Source organism: Oncorhynchus keta, chromosome 20 (genome assembly GCF_023373465.1).
Source record: "Oncorhynchus keta strain PuntledgeMale-10-30-2019 chromosome 20, Oket_V2, whole genome shotgun sequence".
NCBI lineage: Eukaryota > Metazoa > Chordata > Actinopteri > Salmoniformes > Salmonidae > Oncorhynchus > Oncorhynchus keta.
In genome coordinates this window covers 13,194,340-13,219,145 of record NC_068440.1, presented here as the reverse complement: position 1 = coordinate 13,219,145, position 24,806 = coordinate 13,194,340, and the positions used below count along the sequence as shown (strand labels likewise).

The 24,806-nt window shown below is 40.2% G+C and overlaps 1 protein-coding gene and 1 long non-coding RNA gene across 5 annotated transcripts in view; one reads left to right on the top strand and one right to left on the bottom strand.

Annotated features, from left to right (window-relative positions):
* The window catches only part of LOC118399428 (mucin-5AC-like), a 76,749-nt gene extending 58,094 nt beyond the window's left edge, over nt 1–18,655 (top strand). The window contains exons 1-12 of one of the 4 annotated variants that reach the window (XM_052472091.1): nt 5,012–5,198; nt 6,803–6,972; nt 7,160–7,233; nt 7,632–7,771; nt 11,102–11,271; nt 11,462–11,535; nt 11,934–12,073; nt 15,140–15,309; nt 15,500–15,573; nt 15,745–15,884; nt 16,061–16,087; nt 17,520–18,655. In XM_052472091.1, coding sequence (XP_052328051.1) covers nt 5,135–5,198; nt 6,803–6,972; nt 7,160–7,233; nt 7,632–7,771; nt 11,102–11,271; nt 11,462–11,535; nt 11,934–12,073; nt 15,140–15,309; nt 15,500–15,573; nt 15,745–15,884; nt 16,061–16,062 — 1,218 coding nt within the window. In that variant the 5' untranslated portion in view covers nt 5,012–5,134 and the 3' untranslated portion in view covers nt 16,063–16,087; nt 17,520–18,655. Of the gene's footprint in view, nt 1–5,011; nt 5,199–6,802; nt 6,973–7,159; nt 7,234–7,631; nt 7,772–11,101; nt 11,272–11,461; nt 11,536–11,933; nt 12,074–15,139; nt 15,310–15,499; nt 15,574–15,744; nt 15,885–16,060; nt 16,088–17,519 lie in introns of those variants that run through there. The other 3 variants (XM_052472092.1, XM_052472094.1, XM_052472093.1) reach the window with 3 other exon arrangements.
* Nucleotides 18,656–19,445: 790 nt separating this feature from the next.
* On the bottom strand, nt 19,446–23,555 carry LOC118399429 (uncharacterized). The gene is made up of 2 exons (XR_004828838.1): nt 23,009–23,555; nt 19,446–20,550 (listed from the first exon to the last, which is right to left on the bottom strand). It is a non-coding gene; the product is annotated as an uncharacterized LOC118399429 (long non-coding RNA).
* Nucleotides 23,556–24,806: the final 1,251 nt, after the last annotated feature.

Below are 24,806 nucleotides of genomic sequence, written 5' to 3'. Positions count from 1 at the left end.
AACTTATCCCAGTCCACGTGATCAATACAATCTTGAAGCATGGATTCCGATTGGTCAGACTAGCGTTGAATAGTCCGTAGCACAGGTAATCCTGTTTGAGTTTCTGCCTATAGGAAGGGAGAAGCAAAATGGAGTCGTGATCAGATTTGCAGAAGGGAGGGCGGGGGAGGGCCTTGTACCCATTTCGAAAAGCTGAGTAACAATGGTCCAATGTTTTCTCAGAGCAAGTGCTACAGTCAATGTGTTGATAGTACTTCTGTAGCGTTTCCCTCAGATTAGCTCTGTTAACATCCCCCGCTACAATAATTGCGGCCTCAGGATATGTGGTTTCCAGTGTGCATGGAGTCCAGTGTAGTTCTTTGAGGGCCGTCGTTATATCAGCTTGAGGGGGAATATACACGGCTGTGACAATAACCGAAGAGAATTCTCTTGGGAGGTAATACGAACAGCATTTGATTGTGAGGTATTCTAGGTCGGGCGAACAAAAGGACTTGAGTTTCTGTATGTTATCACAATCACACCATGAGTAGTTAATCATGAAATATACCCCCCTGCCCTTCTTCTTCTCTGAGAGATCTTTATTCCTGTCAGCGCGATGAACTGAGAACCCAACTGGCTGTACGGACTCAGAAACAGAGTATGTTACTATCCCTGATGTCTCTCTGGAAGGAAATCTTTGCCCTGAGCATGTCAACTTTATTATCCAGAGCCTGAGCATTAGCGAGTAATATACTCGGAAGCAGTGGGTGATGTGGACTAGGAGTCCACTCCAAATACAGCCTCTGGAATCAGTTCAATTGCCCTGGGGGGTACGGACAAAGGATACTTTTGGGAAAGTCGTATTCCTGGTTGTAATTCTGGTAATGCTGGTGAGTTACCGCCGCTCTGATATCCCAAAGTTATTTCCAGTTGTACGTAATAACACAAAAACAATTCTGGGCTAATAATGTAAGAAATAACACATAAAAAAAACTAAATACTGCAAAGTTGCTTAGGAGTTAGAAGCACAGCTACTCTATCTTTCGGCACCAAATGGTCAATGGTCAACCCTTATTGTTACAGTTTTCTATATATTTTGATGGCATTCATTCATTGATCCCTAACATTCTGAACCCGTTCTCTTGCTACATTATAGTGAGTCTGTAGAGAAAATTCTAATTAAAAGGTACACCGTTTTTAAAGGGATGGCTTTAGATAACTATAAACAGCAGTTTAATTAAAACGACTCAGTGCACATAAGAGAGCCACTCCCAAAGCACTTGTTGCGCACCTGCAAAAAGTAAGTCTGAATACCGAATACCGAAAAGTATTTAAATGAAAAAGCAAAGGAAAGGCCAACATGGCCTCAGAGCATTTCCTATTGTTCTGTACGTAAATCTGAGACACTCCATTTAGTATGATATGTTGTGTTTTGTATGGTATGTATTCATTTGTGGATGTCCATCATCCAATTTGTATGATACGTTACAAATTGCAATTCGTACAATATGTTATGGTGTCTAACATTACCTCTAGGGGTTAGGTTAAAGAGTTAAGGTTAGCTAACTTGCTAAGTAGTTGCAAAGCTAAAAAGTAGTAAGTACTTGCAAAGTTTCTAATTAGCTAAAAATGTACCTTCATGTTGCTAGACGTTTGCGTTATACGCTTACCCATCCATCCATACATCTATCCATTCATTCCTGTCCAACCACGCTTCTTTCATTGTTGCATCTTATGGAACCATAGCAAACATAACATATTATACCAATTTGAGTGTCGCAGATTTACATTTACTGTGTTACTTCTAGTCTATGAGACCAGTCTGGAAATGTCTTAAATCTGAATCAGGCCCATATAAAATGAATAGATCAAAATATACTTTCACATGAATCAGCCCTATGGCAGCCCCATGCACCAGGCTATCTCACCGTCTCCTCCCTCCAGTTCGGAGCCGCCAGAGCCGCCCTCCTGTCCGGAGCCGCCAGAGCCCTCCTGTCCAGAGCCGCCAGAGCCCTCCTGTCCAGAGCCGCCAGAACCGCCCTCCTGTCCGGAGCCGCCAGAACCGCCCTCCTGTCCGGAGCCGCCCGTCAGTCCAGAGGCGCCAGAGCCGCCCGTCAGTCCAGAGGCGCCACTCACTCCAGAATCGACCATCAGTCCAGTGGCATCCTCTAGTCCGGGGTCGGCGGTGAGGGTTCCCGCTCCAGAGGCATTACTAAAGTGGGGCGAGCCAGAAGTGGGGCGGGGTCCATGTCCCTCACCAGAACCACCACCGCGGGGTAATGCCCACCCAGACCCTCCCTTATAGGTTCAGGTTTTGCGGCCGGAGTCTGCACCTTTTGGCCTTTCTGTGACATCGGGTGCTGTATGTGTCCCGCAGCGCAGGTAGTTTGCCCCCAGTGATGCGTTGTGCAGACCGCACTACCCTCTGGAGAGCCTTGCGGACCCTGCCTACTACACCCCGTACAGTGATCCAATCCAGATAAACGTTACTGGTGAGTCTGATAGAAACAATATTCCCCACCTAAACATGAATGGATAATACATTTTAGTGAATTGTATTGTCAACACGATACATTTACAGTTCTTATTCTAACTACGAACTTTTTGTCATGAGTATCAATTAATACATTCAGAATTTTAAAACTGAGTGTGTTGTGTTGTGTTTGTACAGACCAACCCAACGCGGTTCTGACCCTGCAGACTGTCTGGCCAGTGGAGAGATTGGCACTATTAGATGTAAGACACACAAACTGGGAGCATGAGTGGTGTAAAGACAGGAAGGATTTTAAGGATATTTTTGTTTATTGGTTGTGGTTGACTCATGGTTTGATTGTGTTGAACTATAGACTGCTTGTTCCTCAGTTTACATTTTTTGTGGTATGAGAGGCATTTGAGAGGTAGTCAGTGACAGTTCATATGATGTTTGATGTTGTCAAATGTTGTGTGGAAGGCTGATGACTCCTGGTTAGTTGCCTTTGACACTTGCCAATACCCCTTACAGAGGACAGGTGAGGTACTTAGCAGTGCACAATAAGCTTAATTGTATTTTTTATTTAACTAGGCAAGTTAGTTAAGAATAAATTATCATTTTCAATGACGGCCTAGGAACAGTAGGTTAACTGCCTGTTCAGGGGCAGAATGACAGACTTGTACCTTGTCAGCTCAGGGATTTGACCTTTCAACCTTTTGGTTACTAGTCTAACACTCTAACCACTAGGATATCCTGCCACCCCAGCAGATGATAATAATAATAACAATATCATCCATTCTGAGCAGCATAGGGTCGAGGTCAAATGTTGAAATGGAGGTTTGCATCCTGATATCCATCCATTCTTTTTTACATTTATTTTATTTATTTTTTACCTGAACTCAACCGTTTTCGGGGTTCTTGCATCATTGAAGTAAAAATTTGACATTTATGGCAAATAACATTTAACATCTGCAGTAAGCAGGATAGATGTCAAATAACATCATGATTGATTAGTTCATGTTGCTCTTCCATAAAAAATACACTGAAAACCCTGTAGATGGCACTTCATGGACCACGGTATAGGTAAATAGCAGACAAGGCATAATTAAGTCAAACATTAATCATTATACCGCTGGGTGGCACTACCCACATACAGACAGCCAACAGATTGCAGGCAGCCAGAATGCAAACATTTTAATTCTTTATAGTTCCACAGAAAGTCTGCACCCAATGTCTCACCAGCCTGAAGGTGACATGATGTTAATTTGGTTTTACATTGGTAAAGACAATCCCAGCCTTGAAAAATGTTGTGGCCATGGAAGATGTTGTTTATTATTTGTGTTATGTTGGATTGTCAATTGGGCAGCTCAGTCATAGCCTAGGTGCAGTATATATAGCCTACATCCTGAGTCTTATGCATGGTGGGGTAAATTATATTTGTTATTAACCCAACTCAGTAACATAACATGATTACTTTCAGTTTCTTTTGGTTTACTTGCGCCTTTAAAATGAATTCGAAGAAGACAAAAAGGATCCATCAAATGCATTTGGTGTTTTATCATTGTGGTCTCTGACTTGTGGCCAGGTGCAACAACCATTTTCAATGCTGAATTGAATGTCATTGCGAAAACAAAAGTGTCATTATATTTTTTCTGCAAACATCCTTTCTGAATTTAAAAATAATCCAAGTATTTCATTTTTTGTAATATTTCTGTAATCTGATTACAATAAGGTAACTGAATAGTGCTGGTAAACTAACTGAATAGTTAAAAAAAATAATCAGATTCCATGTAATCAGTTACTGCCCTACCCTGGTCTTATTCACATCCCACAGTGTTTGCCATTCCACAACAGTGAGTCAACTTTAGGTTGGATACTTAATAATAGTAAGCAAATGTGTTCCCTACTCCAAGGCTGTGAGACATCAAATACAACCTATTATATATGGATTAAAAAGCCAAGCTACATACATCAAACAATTTCCTTTGTGTCCTCCTTTGACTCCCCCTCCTTTTTGAAGGACGATTGTAGGAATAGGTTAGTCAAAAAGCTAAAGTCAATGTGATGTTTTGTTTGTGTATAAACAGGTCCTAATCAATTATGAAATTTGAAATTGAGTTATCAATAAGTTTAAATTCATTATAAAATAGCTTTTTGATCAGCTACAGAAAATGCTGATTTAGTCTGAGAAAACACAGTCAAGAGTACAGTGTATTGGAAAAACTTCCATTTGGTTAGCAATCGCAAGTCTCAATTGCATTCCTTCCGCTCTCTTCAGTCTAAAATTGTATTTAATAGTGTTATCCAGGAGCTAATACAACTATTAAGCCATTTCCCATTGTATTATTAAGTTAATGCAGCCCAGCCAAGGGTTTACACATGTCAGGACATGAACCCTCGCCCAAATAAAGATATTACGTTTTTTCAGATCCACATGGGTTCAGCTCAGGAATCAGAGTTGAGGTGTGATACATGTCTCACCATTTTTTTTTAGCACCGCCCAGCCTCAGATCCACGCGGCTCCTGTCGAGCCTGACGTAGGTGATCCCAGATAAAAGACTGGTACCTCACCCTGCAGATGACAAACTACATCTCATCATTGAAAACTCCATGCTTGAGAAGTTAAATCATTTGTATCATATATTTGGTTGAATTCGTTTCAATAGCCAGATTTTACCCATCAAGATGGTACTACCTTTAACTAGCCTGTTGAGGATTACACAATGCATCTTAATATTTGCCATCTCAGGTAAGAAAATGCATCCAGTTAAGTACGTACAACATTATTGTTGCTTTATGGAAAAAGGAAGGACACATTTTTCTGAGGCTTGAAGTTGGATTGTGTGAGATGTTTAAGTGTCTTGCAGACTGATTTTGAAGTAATCAATACCTTTAATTGTGGTTAATTAAGATGTTTGTCTGATATCAATTTCAATATACTGTACCCTAAATATATATTAGGGTATTATATATAAAAGTATATCTATCTGTACACATTTTGTATAGTATGAAAAAAACATGATTAATATCATATGTTTGATTCAGTAAACCATCTACCTTCACTGTCTATTTTCAAAGACTGTGTATTCAATGGCACTTACCGGCATTCAGAAAGACCAGCAGATCAATTTATTGTGTCCCTAGCACCAACTCAAAGCACAAATATATATTGTGATGACTATGAAATGTCTATTAGATAACAAAGTAGACAGGCTATAATTTGGCCCAACTGGTGATTGTCTTTGCGTTGATTCAGGTGTACTTGGCTGATTTTGAGTGGGAAAAGATGCCTGAAATATATCCATAATTTAACTCAATCTACTTTGGTTTGTCTCATTTGAGCTAAAAGGACAATGGTCCTTGTATACTAAAGTCCCAACCCTAAATGACTTGTATAATAATGACAGTTATGGAATCGCTCAAGAGTATTCTCTACAGTCAGAACTCCATAAGTGTCCTGCAACAACTAATTAGCAAAGTCAATCTAAGTGTTAACACATTTGAGAGGGGTATTGTACTTCAATTGATGTCTGATGTGGATAGAGTAATCTAAAGCTAAAGAGTAATCCAAATTAATACCACACCTTTATGAGTAGCTGATACTCCATTATGATTGTTATGTTTCCTAATGGGCCACCAGATTTGCTCACTGCATTACTTTTTAAATACACTCTCAAACCTAGCCTGAAGACCCGATATTGAATTGCATTGAATTCTACGTCGGGCATAAATGGATAAGGAAAGTTTCCACTGACAACCTCTACAAGCCAGAATGTTTAAATGAAATGAGATTTGAACTTACTTTACACGGACAACAGGTAAAGTAATTTCAAGTATAATTATATTCAACATTCTGGCTTGTAAAGGTCGTGAGAGGAAACTTTTCTGATCTTAACACTCATTTACACCCGACGTTTGAATCTCAAACTATACAGCCAACAGCTCTATGTGTGTGCTACAGATGTAGGATCTTCTTTTGATCACTCTTTTGTTGCTAAGAATTTTCCTGCAAGCAGGAAATGCACACTTGTAGTACGTTTTCCAGGTTTAAAAAGGCTTGTAAAGTTAGTAATATCCCTTCAACATGCCAGATTTGATTTGCCCTAACGAAAAATGTTTCATCCTCCACAAAAATGGTCAATTTATTATAATCCACCTAATTCTTATTTCCTGTTGATGCAGATGATTTTCCTGCCATAGCAAACTGTCTCAAATGAACATCCTACATCTGTTAGTACTTTAGGCTACCTCAAAAATCCTCTGATTCCCAAGATGAAGGCTATAGAAGTCCATGTTACACTCATAGCCTTAAATGATCCACTTGAATAAGGTGTATATTTCTGCTTGCCACAGGTTCCCTGTCAGTGCCCTACTCAGTCACTCCAGCAGGTATGAGCACCACCCCAACAAACAAAATGGTATTCCAGATGGACATAAAGATCACCAACCGGGTCTTCAATGACTCCCTATTGAATCCCAATTCTGAGGACTACAAGAAATTGTATGGCGAGGTCAGCCAATTGGTAAGATTGAGAACCATGCCGTGAATTAAACACCACGATATAAACTATACCACAGCACGGGCCTATGTGCCGTTCTGGCTCGGAAAAGGCTTACTCACTTACTTACAATATTATCACAGCAGGAATTATCTCTAAAAGTGGTCTCATGTCAATGATGAAAATTGTGACATAATTGAGTATTTTTCAGCTTGCTGATGCCTACAAGTCTCCCTCATCCGGAACAGCATCCACTTATGAGGGCGTTGCAACAATGACTTTCAGGTACAGTAAGCTTGACTAAGTCACCTGGGTCCTTTAGATCAGCTTTTGAGAGGATGTGTAACTAAAGTATAAACTCACTGCATTTATATCGGTCCTTGACAGACTGAAACATGAAATTATGAATTGGAATGACTTGCCTCGTCTAAACTATGTAAACTTGTCAAATGTATAGCTTCAATGTCGAAAGAACTTTAAGGTTATGTTTTGGTGGGTTGTGGTAGTGTTTTAAACAGCCACATCAAACTTTGAAACAAAATGAAAACGCTGAAAATGGCTGTGATCTTCTGGTTTACAAGACGTGTTTAATGCCCACCTCCACCTGGTCAAGGTTGGGTGAGGATATGTTATTATACTGTATCATCTAACATTCTTAATTTTCTGAATCTTGTCTTTTACAGAAAAGGATCAGTGATAGCAAACACTATCATAGTTTTCAACACAACGTTTATCAATGGACTTGTGGTCAAGTTTGATTTCCTGAATCATATCGAAGCCAATCCTTCTGCCCTTCTCCAGATAGATACAAATTCTATTGAATGTAAGACATACAAATATACCAATATTGTATTTTTCCATACTGTAATATTGATTCATTACTCTGATTTTTTACTTGAGTGAATTCCCACTTTCTGTTTTCACCAGTATCAGTTGTGGTTCCAAATATAACCATAACCAACCCCACCACACCTACTACAACAATAAATATAACTCACATGACTGCAACCACTACTAACCCACCAAAAACCACACCATTTTCTACAAATACAACTAAGAAAATTCCAACAACTTCCACCCCATTGGCTCCAAATACAACTACAAAAATTCCTACAACTTCCACCCCATTGGCTCCAAATACATCTATGAAAGTTCCTACAACTTCCACCCCATTGGCTCCAAATACATCTACGAAAATTCCTACAACTTCCACCCCATTGGCTCCAAATACATCTATGAAAGTTCCTACAACTTCCACCCCATTGGCTCCAAATACATCTATGAAAGTTCCTACAACTTCCACCCCATTGGCTCCAAATACATCTATGAAAATTCCTACAACTTCCACCCCATTGGCTCCAAATACATCTATGAAAATTCCTACAACTTCCACCCCATTGGCTCCAAATACATCTATGAAAGTTCCTACAACTTCCACCCCATTGGCTCCAAATACAACTACGGAAATTCCAAAAACTTCCACCTAATTGTCTCCAAATATAAATGCAAAAATTCCAAAAGCAACCACCCTGTTGGCTACAAGTACAGCTATGAAAATTCCAACAACTTCCACACCATTGGCTCCAACTACAACTACCAAAATCCCAACAATCCAATTGGCTTCAACTACAACGACAATTCCAACATCTTCCACCTCATTGGCTCCAAAATATAGCGGTGAAATATATATAATATGAATGCATATAAAATATGAATGTATAATATGATATACCTCATATACCTTATAGCAATGGTTCTTAACCTTGTTGGAGGTACTGAACCCTACCAGTTTCATATGCGCATTCACCGAACCCTTCTTTTAATTGGAAAAATAAAATATTATTTTTTCAAATTCAAAACATAGATATATATTTTACTGGTGCACAAAATGAGCCGTGCATCAACATCACTGTGTTCAAAGAACAAAATCATCCAAACATGATTTTCACACAAAAACATACATGAATATTTACTGCAAATCAGTGTGACTTCTGCTGTTACCTTTCAGAGACCAGTTCAGAAATGCACGGCTTCACCTTGGCAAGTGCCACTCTCATGTAATTTTCGCAACAAAGTCTGTTCCTTTTCTTCGTTTTTATGTCCAGCATCCTCAAAAAGGATTGCTCGCAAAGATATGTTGTAACAGACGGTATGAAAATCTCCAGAGCTTTCTTGGCAATAACAGGGTACGTTACCATTTGTTGACACCAAAACGTTGAAAGCGTTGTTGTTCTGAAGAGTTGCTGTTGAACCTGGCTCTGCTGAATTTCAATGATTTCATCAAGGTATTCATCATTGACATCTGTTGTCTCAACACTAAACGTGAATGGCTGTCTCACCCATGCTGGATATGACTCTCTTGTAGGGAAGTATCCGTCCAGTTCCGCGGGTACAGAAATGACTCCGATTCCAGATACATCTTCGATCTTACTTACACAGTCGTCCAGCAGGGGAAAGTGTGCGAAGTTATCGTTCTCTGTTCGTCGTTTCCATAACAGTAGCTTTTTTTGAAAAGCCTTCAGGTTTTCCTCCGCTTCGATGATGTTGACTCCACCGCCCTGCATCTTTTGATTGAGATGATTGAGAGCTGCGAAGATATCAGCCATGTACGCTAAAATGAGAATGAACTCCAAATTTTTGAAGCAATTTGCATAACAATGTTGGTGCTCTTGCAAAAACAGGGCTAATTCCACACGCACGGCAAAAACACAATTCAGCACCTGTCCCCGGGATAACCACCGAACGTTAGAATGGGACAGAAGTACCTCGAATTCAGAGCCCATTTCTTTACACAGCTCACTGAAGATGCGGTGCCTCAGAGCACTAGTTCGCACATAGTTCACGCATTCCACTACAATTTTTAATACGTTTTTGATGCCAACGCATGCCTGTGCAGGATACAATGCGTAACAATGATGTGTGGTGCATCGGCTTTCACTAGCGCACCAAAACCAGACTTTCTTCCCAGCATGACTGGAGCTCCGTCCGAACAAACTGCAGAAACCATATCCCACGAAAGATTGTTGTCTTTGAAGTCATCCACAAGTTTTCACATCGGATGCCTTAGTTGTTGTTGTAAGAGGCTTGGAAAACGTCTGTGGTTTCGTCGAGATGAAGGCTGAATTTTGCCGGGCTTGAAATCAGATCTGCAACTACTTGAGCCAAGATGTCTTTGCTCATGTCCTCTATTCTGTCGCTGATGGTGTCATTTGAAAGAGGAATTTGGGATAACTTAACTTCCGCCTCTTTTCCCAGCATGATATTCACCATCTTCAACACAGCTGGTTTTATGAGTGTTTCACCAATGGTGTGTGGTTTGCCCTGCCTTATGATCAGGTAAGCTACTTCGTACGATGCTGTGAGGATCGGTTTGTTGTACAAAGCCGAAAACAGGCAGAGTAGCCTTTTCATCGAATCTGGCTCTCTTCAACTTGAATTCAGCGAGCTTGTGTTCTTGTATTTTCCATCTCCATGCAGCTTAAGGAAGTGTTCTCTTAGTTTTGCGGGTGCTAGACTAGAATTGCTCAACTTGGCATTACAAATCACGCTGTTAGGACGCTGACTCCCATCACGTTCCGTTATACATGTGAATCCATATTGTACATATTTGTCCGACCACTTTATTTTTTTGCTCGACATAGTAAGTATGAAGGGATTAAAATATTAAGAAAGAAATCACAAGACATACCATCACGACAGTCACAAGTCGACTACTGAGCGCACCAAATTCCCTGCAGCACAGATAGGCCAAGCGATGTAGCGTGATCACCTGAAGCCAATGAGGGCCAAGCGGGGCGTGAATCATATGAATCATATGAGTCGGATGTGTCTTAACCTCATAGAGCCAACAGCTCTATGTGTGTGTGCTACAGATGTAGGATCTTCTTTTGAGCACTCTTTTGTAACTGAGAATTCCTGCACACCAGAAAATGTACACTTGTAGTATATTTTCCAGGTTTAAAAAGGCTTCTAAAAGGCTTCTAGCAAACTGGCTCAAATGAAGATCCTACGTTTGTTAGTACTTAGGCTACCTCAAAAATCCTCTGATTCCCAAGATGAAGGCTATCCCAAGATGAAGGCTATAGAAGTCCATGTTACACTCATAGCCTTAAATGATCCACTTGAATAAGGTGTATATTTCTGCTTGCCACAGGTTCCCTGTCAGTGCCCTACTCAGTCACTCCAGCAGGTATGAGCACCACCCCAACAAACAAAATGGTATTCCAGATGGACATAAAGATCACCAATCGGGTCTTCAATGACTCCCTATTGAATCGCAATTCCGAGGACTACAAGAAATTGTATGGCGAGGTCAGCCAATTGGTAAGACTGAGAACCATGCCGTGAATTAAACACCACGATATAAACTATACCACAGCACAGGCCTATGTGCCGTTCTGGCTCGGAAAAGGCTTACTCACTTACTTACAATATTATCACAGCAGGAATTATCTCTAAAAGTGATGGTCTCATGTCAATGATGAAAATTGTGACATAATTGAGTATTTTTCAGCTTGCTGATGCCTACAAGTCTCCCTCATCTGGAACAGCATCCACTTATGAGGGCGTTGCAACAATGACTTTCAGGTACAGTAAGCTTGACTAAGTCACCTGGGTCCTTTAGATCAGCTTTTGAGAGGATGTGTAACTAAAGTATAAACTCACTGCATTTATATCGGTCCTTGACAGACTGAAACATGAAATTATGAATTGGAATGACTTGCCTCGTCTAAACTATGTAAACTTGTCAAATGTATAGCTTCAATGTCGAAAGAACTTTAAGGTTATGTTTTGGTGGGTTGTGGTAGTGTTTTAAACAGCCATATCAAACTTTGAAACAAAATGAAAACGCTGAAAATGGCTGTGATCTTCTGGTTTACAAGACGTGTTTAATGCCCACCTCCACCTGGTCAAGGTTGGGTGAGGATATGTTATTATACTGTATCATCTAACATTCTTAATTTTCTGAATCTTGTCTTTTACAGAAAAGGATCAGTGATAGCAAACACTATCATAGTTTTCAACACAACGTTTATCAATGGACTTGTGGTCAAGTTTGATTTCCTGAATCATATCGAAGCCAATCCTTCTGCCCTTCTCCAGATAGATACAAATTCTATTGAATGTAAGACATACAAATATACCAATATTGTATTTTTCCATACTGTAATATTGATTCATTACTCTGATTTTTTACTTGAGTGAATTCCCACTTTCTGTTTTCACCAGTATCAGTTGTGGTTCCAAATATAACCATAACCAACCCCACCACACCTACTACAACAATAAATATAACTCACATGACTGCAACCACTACTAACCCACCAAAAACCACACCATTTTCTACAAATACAACTAAGAAAATTCCAACAACTTCCACCCCATTGGCTCCAAATACAACTACAAAAATTCCTACAACTTTCACCTCATTGGCTCCAAATACATCTACTGCAATTCCTACAACTTCCACCCCATTGGCTCCAAATACATCACGAAAGTTCCTACAACTTCCACCCCATTGGCTCCAAATACAACTACGGAAATTCCAAAAACTTCCACCTAATTGTCTCCAAATATAAATGCAAAAATTCCAAAAGCAACCACCCCGTTGGCTACAAGTACAGCTATGAAAATTCCAACAACTTCCACACCATTGGCTCCAACTACAACTACCAAAATCCCAACAATCCAATTGGCTTCAACTACAATGACAATTCCAACATCTTCCACCTCATTGGCTCCAAAATATAGCGGTGAAATATATATAATGTGAATGCATATAAAATATGAATGTATAATATGATATACCTCATATACCTTATAGCAATGGTTCTTAACCTTGGAGGTACTGAACCCTACCAGTTTCATATGCGCATTCACCGAACCCTTCTTAATTGGAAAAATAAAATATGATTTTTTCAAATTCAAAACATAGATATATATTTTACTGGTGCACAAAATGAGCCGTGCATCAACATCACTGTGTTCAAAGAACAAAATCATCCAAACATGATTTTCACACAAAAACATAAATGAATATTTACTGCAAATCAGTGTGACTTCTGCTGTTGCCTTTCAGAGGCTTCACCTTGGCAAGTGCCACTCTCATGTAATTTTCGCAACAAAGTCTGTTCCTTTTCTTCGTTTTTATGTCCAGCATCCTCAAAAAGGATTGCTCACAAAGATATGTTGTAACAGACGGTATGAAAATCTCCAGAGCTTTCTTGGCAATAACAGGGTACGTTACCATTTGTTGACACCAAAACGTTGAAAGCGTTGTTGTTCTGAAGAGTTGCTGTTGAACCTGGCTCTGCTGAATTTCAATGATTTCATCAAGGTATTCATCATTGACATCTGTTGTCTCAACACTAAACATGAACGGCTGTCTCACCCATGCTGGATATGACTCTCTTGTAGGGAAGTATCCGTCCAGTTCCGCGGGTACAGAAATGACTCCGATTCCAGATACATCTTCGATCTTACTTACACAGTCGTCCAGCAGGGGAAAGTGTGCGAAGTTATCGTTCTCTGTTCCTCGTTTCCATAACAGTAGCTTTTTTTGAAAAGCCTTCAGGTTTTCCTCCGCTTCGATGATGTTGACTCCACCGCCCTGCATCTTTTGATTGAGATGATTGAGAGCTGCGAAGATATCAGCCATGTACGCTAAAATGAGAATGAACTCCGAATTTTTGAAGCAATTTGCATAACAATGTTGGTGCTCTTGCAAAAACAGGGCTAATTCCACACGCACGGCAAAAACACGATTCAGCACCTGTCCCCGGGATAACCACCGAACGTTAGAATGGGACAGAAGTACCTCGAATTCAGAGCCCATTTCTTTACACAGCTCACTGAAGATGCGGTGCCTCAGAGCACTAGTTCGCACATAGTTCACGCATTCCACTACAATTTGTAATACGTTTTTGATGCCAACGCATGCCTGTGCAGGATACAATGCGTAACAATGATGTGTGGTGCATCGGCTTTCACTAGCGCACCAAAACCAGACTTTCTTCCCAGCATGACTGAAGCTCCGTCCGAACAAACTGCAGAAACCATATCCCACGAAAGATTGTTGTCTTTGAAGTCATCCACAAGTTTCTTCACATCGGATGCCTTAGTTGTTGTTGTAAGAGGCTTGGAAAACGTCTGTGGTTTCGTCGAGTTGAAGGCTGAATTTTGCCGGGCTTGAAATCAGATCTGCAACTACTTGAGCCAAGATGTCTTTGCTCATGTCCTCTATTCTGTCGCTGATGGTGTCATTTGAAAGAGGAATTTGGGATAACTTAACTTCCGCCTCTTTTCCCAGCATGATATTCACCATCTTCAACACAGCTGGTTTTATGAGTGTTTCACCAATGGTGTGTGGTTTGCCATGCCTTATGATCAGGTAAGCTACTTCGTACGATGCTGTGAGGATCGGTTTGTTGTACAAAGCCGAAAACAGGCAGAGTAGCCTTTTCATTGAATCTGGCTCTCTTCAACTTGAATTCAGCGAGCTTGTGTTCTTGTATTTTCCATCTCCATGCAGCTTAAGGAAGTGTTCTCTTAGTTTTGCGGGTGCTAGACTAGAATTGCTCAACTTGGCATTACAAATCATGCAGTTAGGACGCTGACTCCCATCACGTTCCGTTATACATGTGAATCCATATTGTACATATTTGTCCGACCACTTTCTTTTTTTGCTCGACATAGTAAGTATGAAGGGATTAAAATATTAAGAAATAAATCACAAGACGTACCATCACGACAGTCACAAGTCGACTACTGAGCGCACCAAATTCCCTGCAGCACAGATAGGCCAAGCGATGTAGCGTGATCACCTGAAGCCAATGATGGCCAAGCGGGGCGTGTCATCATGAATCATATGAGTCGGATGTGTGTCTTAACCTCATAGAGCCAACAGCTCTATGTGTGTGTGCTACAGATGTAGGATCTTCTTTTGAGCACTCTTTTGTAACTGAGAATTCCTGCACACCAGAAAATGTACACTTGTAGTATATTTTCCAGGTTTAAAAAGGCTTCTAAAAGGCTTCTAGCAAACTGGCTCAAATGAAGATCCTACATCTGTTAGTACTTAGGCTACCTCAAAAATCCTCTGATTCCCAAGATGAAGGCTATAGAAGTCCATGTTACACTCATAGCCTTAAATGATCCACTTGAATAAGGTGTATATTTCTGCTTGCCACAGGTTCCCTGTCAGTGCCCTACTCAGTCACTCCAGCAGGTATGAGCACCACCCCAACAAACAAAATGGTCTTCCAGATGGACATAAAGATCACCAATCGGGTCTTCAATGACTCCCTATTGAATCCCAATTCCGAGGACTACAAGAAATTGTATGGCGAGGTCAGCCAACTGGTAAGATTGAGAACCATGCCTTGAATTAAACACCACGATATAAACTATACCACAGCACGGGCCTATGTGCCGTTCTGGCTCAGAAAAGGCTTACTTACTTATTTACAATATTATCACAGCAGGAATTATCTCTAAAAGTGATGGTCTCATGTCAATGATGCAAATTGTGACATAATTGAGTATTTTTCAGCTTGCTGATGCCTACAAGTCTCCTACATCCGGAACAGCATCCACTTATGAGGGCGTTGCAACAATGACTTTCAGGTACAGTAAGCTTGACTAAGTCACCTGGGTCCTTTAGATAAAAATGGCTGTGATCTTCTGGTTTACAAGACGTGTTTAATGCCCACCTCCACCCGGTCAAGGTTGGGTGGGAATATTTTATTATACTGTATCATCTAACATTCTTAATTTTCTGAATCTTATCTTTTACAGAAATGGATCAGTGATCGCAAACGCTGACATAGTTTTCAACACACATTCTATCAATGGATTTGTGGTCAAGTTTGAATTCCTGAATTATATCGATGCCAATCCTTCTGCCCTTCTCCAGATAGATACAAATTATATTGAGTGTAAGACATACAAATATACTAATTGCATTTTTCCATCATGTAATATTGATTAATTAGTCAGATTTTGTTTAACCTACGTTAAATAACCTGGCAGTAGACATTATAGGAAAGGGTGCTTAAATGGGAATCTCTGAAAATAATGCCTCTGTCTGATACTGAGTTATATCTCTCAACAGGATGACCCACGAAAGAAGAAAAAACAGGTATGTACACAGTGAACCCCTGAGATGTGGAGGTTACAAACCAACAGGTACCTAAACACAGCTCCTGATTGGTGGTTTTAACAGACCCTCAATGTAAGACCATTCTGGATTGGTTGTGAATGTTATGTCACTCTATAATACGGCTTAAAATATCATTGACCTGTGACATAGAAATAACATATTGCTATTGTTAGTAATACATATCAATTCAACCACATAATACTGTTCTACAATGACTTTTACAATTATTTAAGTCAAAATGCTAGAATTAAATAAAAAAAATTAAAAAAAATAAAAAATAAAAATATATATATATATATACAGAGGACTTTTGACTGACTGTCCTGGTCCTGTACAGAGGTTTAATTAGATTGCAACAGATTACATACAAGCAGAGCAAAAACATAGATCAAACTTTTCAAAATACACAACACGGTGGAATGAGTTAAAGGAAACAGTCAGGTAATCACATTGCAGGAATTTACGCAAATCATTTGCAGCACAACCATGGCTAAGATATATTTGAGGTTAAGAATAAAATAGATATGGCTTCATTGTGTTTAGTGTCAATGTGCACAGTGATGGAATGATGGAACACATTCAATCTAATTCGCAACCTGTAGTTTAGATTTCTTGACAATCAAACAGCCTGCTGTGGGCAGAGAGGATTCTCACAGTTAAAAACATTGAAAACAGTTTGCCTTGGCTATTTAATATCAGATTATATTGGATCAATACCCAGCATGCACATTCACAGCAAAGCTCTACAATCTTTCATTGATTCTTAATACCACTGTATGTCACTCTTACAAAGGCGTATGTGGGATACTTCCTGGGAATGATACCTGGCACATTGTTTTTATGGTGACTGATACCACTGTATTTACTTTGGTAGTAAAGGTGACAGATATACTCACACCTGCATTCTAGTGACTCTGCCCAGTGCAATTAAATCCTATTGATAGTAGCCTCAAATGTTATTGCTCAATATTGTATGGGAAGAGGCCTAATACAATGCTGCCTTTCCCCACTTCCCATTGTGGGTAATTCATTGAGCGATCTTTTCCCAATGAGTCATTCTTTTTGACAAATGGCAAAGAAACAGGCTTGTCCACCCTGTGTGTGTGTGTGGTTTGAATCACTTGTAATTTTCATTCTAAATTACCAGTAAATGGGTTCAAACAGAATATGTAATATTGGAATGAAGAAGCAATTTCACTATTGGGAAAATCAACCGTAGTTCCATACTATGGGTGAGGATCTTTATGTTTAGGTCTGGTAAAGCCCACAGGTCCTAATGCAAGACAAACCCACATGAAACATATTAACATGCTTGATTAAGAAAATAAGAATCTCTGATATGATAGATATTAATGAACATCTTTGGTAAATTGATGTTTAATTAACTGATCATCTTTATTTATTTTTCCAGGCAAACTCTTGTCTGCAGAAGAAGATCTGACAAAGATGAGCTACAAGCAAAACCAAGTCACAGCCTCTGTAGATTCTGTATAGTTTGTCAGGAATTTAGCATGTTATATTGGATGAAAATGATTGGAATGAGTGATTTCATACGTTTGTATTTATTCCACAAATGTTGTGCATAAATATTGGGCAACCTTGCTAGTACTTTTGTATTGTATCTGATGTCATCATATTTGACCCTGTTATGAACACAACCAGCGTCAAGCTGATATATTTTTTCAGTCTGTTATATTCAGATTTTTCATTGGCACAAATATCTCAGATGTTTTGCTTTGCATCATGTTCAACTGCTCAATTGTATAATGCTAAAGATGAATGTTAAATCAAATATGAAAATCAAAGAGTTCCTTCATTGGGCAGATATTTCAATTTGGAGTTTACAGTAATGATGTATACAAGCCCTGGGTTGCTAATGGTATGTATTGGCCATTGACAGGCTTTGAAGACACCAGTCGGCCATTTTGGCACTCCCCAGTAGGAGCAGTCCTTCACAAGAGTACATTGAATTCTACAGTATTTCAATTAAATATTTCAAGGACAAGATGACATGTATTTAAATATTTGTTTATTGTTGGGACAGTAAAATTCATCTAAAAAAAACTATACTGTAAGGAAACGTTTTAATTTTATTTTTATTTGTATGTTTAGCTCACATAATACAATGTAAAAGTGTGCAATATAATAGAATAAATGTGGCTAAAACAAATGATCATTTCTATAGCTTCCAAAATAAAATAAAATAATGGTGAGGGAGTGCCAAGATGGAGGCATGGTGGCTTCAATAGAGCCCCCCAAATAGTAATCTAGTTTATATATAAATCATTGGCTAACAACATGTGCAGTAATAATGTGACATCTTGTGAAATGGAAATAGATGGAGGTCTGAATCCTAACTTGACTTGAGTGCCCATTGATGTCAATGGACGATTTAAAAAATAACTCCAGTTACACGCACAGATCTCAAGTTAGGATTTGGGACTTGAGCATTACACACGTAAATAGGAGTATATTTCTGAGTTTTGAGTTTGTATCACATCATACAATTTAATGGAAGACTTGTAAATAAATGTTGAGAATCAAGAACCTCTTCTTCATGGATGTATCCTCATTAAACTGACAGTTCACTCCAACATCAAAGTTGGTTTTTCAGACATTAAAAGTAGTTTATTGAAGAAATATACTATATATACAAAAGTTTTTGGACACCTCTTTAAATGAGTGGATTCTGCTATTTCAGCCTCACCCATTACTGATTGGTGTGTAAAATCAACCTCACATCCACACAATCTCCATAGTCAAACATTGGCAATAGAATATCCTTACTGAAGAGCTCAATGCCTTTCAACATGGCAAGTCAGTTTGTCAAATTTCTTCCCTGCTAGAGCTGCCCCGGTCACCTGTAAGTTTTGTTATCGCCTTGTTTGTTCAAGTCAACCAACATTTTGTGTCTCAGCTCCTGCTTTTTCCAGTCTCTTTTCTCACCCTCCCGGTTCTGACCCTTGCCTCTCCTGACTCCGGGCTAGCCTGCCTGACCACTCTGCCTGAACCTGAGCCTGCCTGCCGACCTGTACCTTTCCCCCTTTGGATTACCGACCTCCGACCTCCGCCTTACCCTGACCCTGAGTCCCCGCCTATCATTCGGTACCATTGGCCCACCTCTGGTTTTCTGACCCCTGCCTGCCTTGACCTGTCTATTCCCTGCCCCTGTTGGAACGAGAAACAATTGTTTATTCGACATGGTCTGCATCTGGGTCTTAACTTCATACCTGATCATTTCTTTTAACATTTTTATATATTAAGTCATTTAAATGCCTTATTAAATAATGTGGCATGTTTTGTTTTATCTTGCAATAAAAAAAGGAAAAAACTCCAATAAATATATAAAAACCAAATGTGTATTCATTCGTTCAAAACCAGGTTCAAACCCAGTTGGAATAAGAAATTTAAAAAAATTAAAAAGAAGGATAAATATACAGATGCCTGTGAAAATCCTATTTTACAACCATGACCAGAAAATCCACATTGTATTTCTACATTATGAGTTCAAAAGTACAGGGGCAATACACAATCAGGAAAGTCAACAGTCTACAGAATAAAACCGTAATCCCACTAAGCTTTACACAAACACTCAGTTATGTTCACTTGAGCTCTTCCTGTCGTACGTGCGACCAGTGTGATTGTTATGAGAGGGCTTTGAGAAAACCTTTTGGTGCAAAACACCTTCACCCAGAACCGTGTAATCCATTGACTATACAGTATTTCCATTCCAATTCTAGTTGACTTGCCTTGTTTAAACTATAGAAGCATGTAAAAATCAATCAATCAAATTTGTTGTAAAACAAATGATATTCCCACTAAGCCCAAACCAGATGGGATGGCGTATCGTAGCAGAATGCTGTGGTAGCCATGCTTGTGTCACCAGCAAATCACCCCCACACCATAACACCTCCCCCTCCATTCTTTACGGTGGGAAATACACATGCAGAGATTATCCGTTCACCCACACCGCTGCCAACTGTACCTGCCAATATCTTTTGGTCAGGTCGAGGGTGCTGATGTGCCGGGCATTTCCCAATCGGTCGATAAGCTTCTCCACCCTCGGCATGAGGGAGGTGTCTCACAAGCTGATGTCATTCACACCCCGGAAATCAATACAGAAGCGCAGGCTACCGCCTGGTTTGGGCACCAATACAATGGGGCTGTACCATGCACAATGCCATGTTGCAAGGAGCTTACTTTCAGCCGTGGGGATTAAGACCAACACCTTGTCTGCCACCGGGAATTCTCGGGGCTGGGTTCCCAGATTGTAGACCTGGGATTGGGCGCGTTGTGGATCGAGAACATTAGGTGGGGTAGTAGCTGGTCCCAGTTCTTCCCGTCCTGCTCGATGACCTTCCACAGCATTTGTGCGTTTTATTGAACCACTCGACGAGCCGATCCATCTACAGTTGAAAGATGGAAGTCTGGATCTCTTTGATCTGCAGGAGAGCACACAGATCTTTCATTAGGCAGGACTTAAACTCAGTACCTTGGTCTGTTAGGATCTCGTTCGGGATGCCCACAGGGCAAAAGAGGTAGAACATCTCCCGGGCAATTCCCTTGGATACTGCCGTCCATAGGGGAATGGCCTCGCGATACCGGGTGGCATAATCTACTATTAACTTATTTGGGAAAGGTGGGACGCTAGCTCCCCATCTCGACAACATCCGGTGAAATTGCAGAGCACGAAATTAAAAATACAAAAATTGTAATATTAAACATTCATGAAAATACAACTGTCATACATCATTTAAAAGCTTAACTTCCTGTTAATCCAGCTGCTGTCACGTTCGGTGATGGAAGAATCAGACCAAGGTGCAGCATGGTAAGCGTACATCATTTTATTTTGATGAACATGAAAAAACAAACTACAGCCGACCGTGAAGCTACATGCAGTGCAGAAAGCAACTACACACAAACAAGATCCCACAAACTAAAGGTGGAAAAAAGGCTGCCTAAGTATGTTCCCCAATCAGAGACAACGATAGACAGCTGCCTCTGATTGGGAACCATACCTGGCCAACAAAGAAATAGAAAAACTAGAATGCCCACCCAAATCACACCCTGACCTAACCAAATAGAGAAGTAAAAAGGCTCTAAGGTCAGGGCGTGACAGCTGCTCTGTCAGATTTCAAAAAGGCTTTACTACGAAAGCATACCATGCGAGGATCTGAGTGCCCAGCATACAAAAGCATTCAAATTATTTTCCAAACCAGCAGAGGCGTCACAAAAGTCAGAAATAGCGCTAAAATAAATCACTTACCTTTGAAGATCCTCCTCGGTTTGTAATCCCAACGGTCCCAGCTATACAACAAACGGTCGTTTTGTTCGATAAAGTCCTTTTTATATCCCAAAAAAGTCAGTTTAGTTGGCGTTCTTGATTCAGTAATCCACCTGTTCCACTCGTTCAAAATGCATACAAAGGAATCCCAAAAGTTACCAATAAACTTCGTCCAAACAAGTCAAACAATGTTTCTAATCAATCCTCAGGTACCCTAATATGTAAATAAACTATTTAAAACCTCTTAGGGATAAGTGAGACGTCTGCGTCCCACCTAGCCAACAGGAAATGGAAATGCGCAGCGCCAAATGCTAATAGTACTCGCTAAAACTCAAACTTTCATTAAAACACACATGCAGGGTACTGATTTAAAGCTACACTCGTTGTGAATCTAGCCAACAAGTCATATTTTTAAAATGCTTTTCGGCGAAAGAATGAGAAGCTATTATCTGATAGCATGCAACACCCCGAAATACCTGAAGGGAACGTAAACAAAAGAATTAGCATAGCCGGCGCTACACAAGAGAAATAAATAAAATATAAAACATTCATTACCTTTGACGAGCTTCTTTGTTGGCACTCCTATATGTCCCATAAACATCACAATTTGGTCTTTTTCCCGATTAAATCCGTCCATGTATAACCAAAATGTCCATTTATGAAGCCCGTCTGATCCAGGAAAAAACTGCTTTACAAATCGCAACGTCATTTTAAAAAATTAACAAAGTTGCCTATAAACTTTGACAAAACACTTCAAACTACTTTTGTAATCCAACTTGAGGTATTAGTAAACGTTAATAATTGATTAAATTGATCGCGTGGCGATGTGTATTCAATAGCTCCACGTCTTGAAATGAATGGTCGATATTCTCTCTTCCAAAACATCCTGTCGTGTACCGGATCAAATCAAGTGTCTCTTCTTCATTTGACCAAGGAACAACTTCAAGGCAATTTCCAAGACTGGCGACATCGTGTGGAAGCTGTAGGACTTGTAAACTGGGAGGTATATATTTTCCCTTGCTATAGACAATACAGCCAACTGGCAGATTGATCTTTTTTTTTTTGGTGAACAGTTTTCCTTGGGGTTTCGCCTGTTAAACACGTCCTGTTATGATCACAGACATGGTTTAACCAGTTTTAGAATCTTCAGGGTGTTTTCTATCCACACATACTAATAATATGCATATACTATATTGGCATGAGTAGCATGACTTTGAAATTTTGCGCGATTTTGAACAAAATATTTAAAAAATAGTCCCGAGCCCAAAGAGGTTTTAAGACGGAGAATAGTGTGTTCAAAACCGGAATTGCATTCTGGGAGGATTTCCTTTCATTTTCCCATAGGCAAGCATTTCAATGGGTGGTCACCTCAACAACAACAAAAATGACAGATGGATTCTCCTTGGGTTTTCACCTGCCATATCAGTTCTGTTATACTCATAGACATTATTTTAACAGTTTCAGAAACTTCAGAGAGTGTTTCCTATCCAATATTACATATTATATGCATATCCTAGCTTCTGGGCCTGAGAAACAGGCAGTTTACTTTGGGCACGTCAGTCATCCGAACTTCCGAATACTGCCCCCTATCCCTAAGAAATTTTAACAGGACGTACCGGTGTCCTCATGCGTCTTCTTTTTTTACCAGGGGTCCCACTATGTCCTTGGTGATGGGTTCAAAGGGTACCCCGGTCATTGGTAGGGGGACCAGCGGGTGATGCCTTCATCTTCGTTAGCTTAATTAAAAACTGGTTTGGATGCAATTCAGGAGGCACTCCTCCTTGTAGCTTACTCAACGAGGTGGGAATTTTGTAGCCGCTGTTCCTCCAGAGTTCGTTCCTGAACCATCTGTTGTGCTTGTTGGACCCGGACGAACTGAGCTATCAACTCGTTCATGCTGATGCTATGTGAACGTCAACCCTGATCTGACCAGGTAATCAGAATGCCCTCATTCTACACCACTTATGGCAGACCAGGGGGTTTGGTCAAGACATTTACATAGATCAGATAAAGACAGAGTTGGATTAGCTCAGTTTCAAGGGTGTTTATTTAAATAACAAACGAAAAGGAAACACTAGCTGGTATACCGTCTTTCTGTGTCCTGGGGGGAACAAAACTGAGTTCCCTCCGTTACCGAGTACGACTATACGGGAGTAACCTTTCTGCCCACAGTCCCCTCCCTCGTGTGCTGTCAATCTGGTAGCTTTATGGGTCGCGTGCAGCTGGTGAGCAATCAGACCCTTGATTACTCAACAAGCCCCAATTAGTCCTGACCGGAGAGCCCATTGAGACATGGCACGTCCAGCAGAGGGAGCCATTGCCTCGCGATGTAAACTCCATCTGTCACCAGGCCTCGACAAGTCTCCCCTTGGTGTCTGACCTGCTGTACCCCACTGTTAGTTAGACAGCTAACAAAGACAGCAAACTGACAAGGCATCTTATTACAATACATTTGATATATTTTTAATTGACTGACATTGAGTACTATTGTATTCCTGCACATTTTTGTTTATTTAATTTAGCTAGGTAAGTCAGTTAAGAAAAAATTCATATTTTCAATGATGGCCTATGAACTGTTTCGTTCAGGGGCAGAATGACAGATTATTACCTTGTCAGCTCGGGGAATCAATCTTGTAACCTTTTGGTTACTAGTCTAATGCTCTAACCACTAGGCTACCCTGCCACCCCTGTTTCTTTTACATAGTTTCATTCATATATACAAATGTATTTGGTCACCCCTTCAAATTAGTGGATTCAGCTTTTCAGCAACGCCCGTTGCTGACAGGTGTATAAAATCGAGCGCACAGCCATGCAATCTCCATAGACAAACATTGGCAGTAGAATGGCATAACTTATGAGCTCAGTGACTTTCAACTTGCCACCGTCATAGGATGGCACCTTTCCGACAAGTCGGTTTGTCAAATTTCCACACTGCTAGAGCTGCCCTGGTCAACTGTAAGTGCTATTATTGTGAAGTGGAGGAGCAGCAACAGCTTAGTCGCGAAGTGGAAGGCTACACAAGCTCCCAGAATGGCACAATAGAGTGGTGAAGCATGTAGCGCATGAAAATCATCTGTTCTTGGTTGCAACCTTTTGTCGGGAGCATCATGAAATGGGTTTCCATGGCCGAGCATCCACACACAAGCCTAAGATCAGGATGAGCAATGCCAAGTGTTGGCTGGAGTGGCGTAAAGCTATTTTCCATTGGACTCTGGAGCAGTGGAATTGCATTCTCTAGAGTGATGAATCACGCTTCACCATCTGGTAGTCCGATGGACGAATCTGGGTTTGGCAGATGAAAGGATAATGCTACCTGCACGAATGTATAGTGCCAACTCTAAAGTTTGGTGAAGGAGGAATAAGGGTCTGGGGCTGTTTTTCATTGTTCGGGCTAGGCCCCTTAGTTCCAGTAAA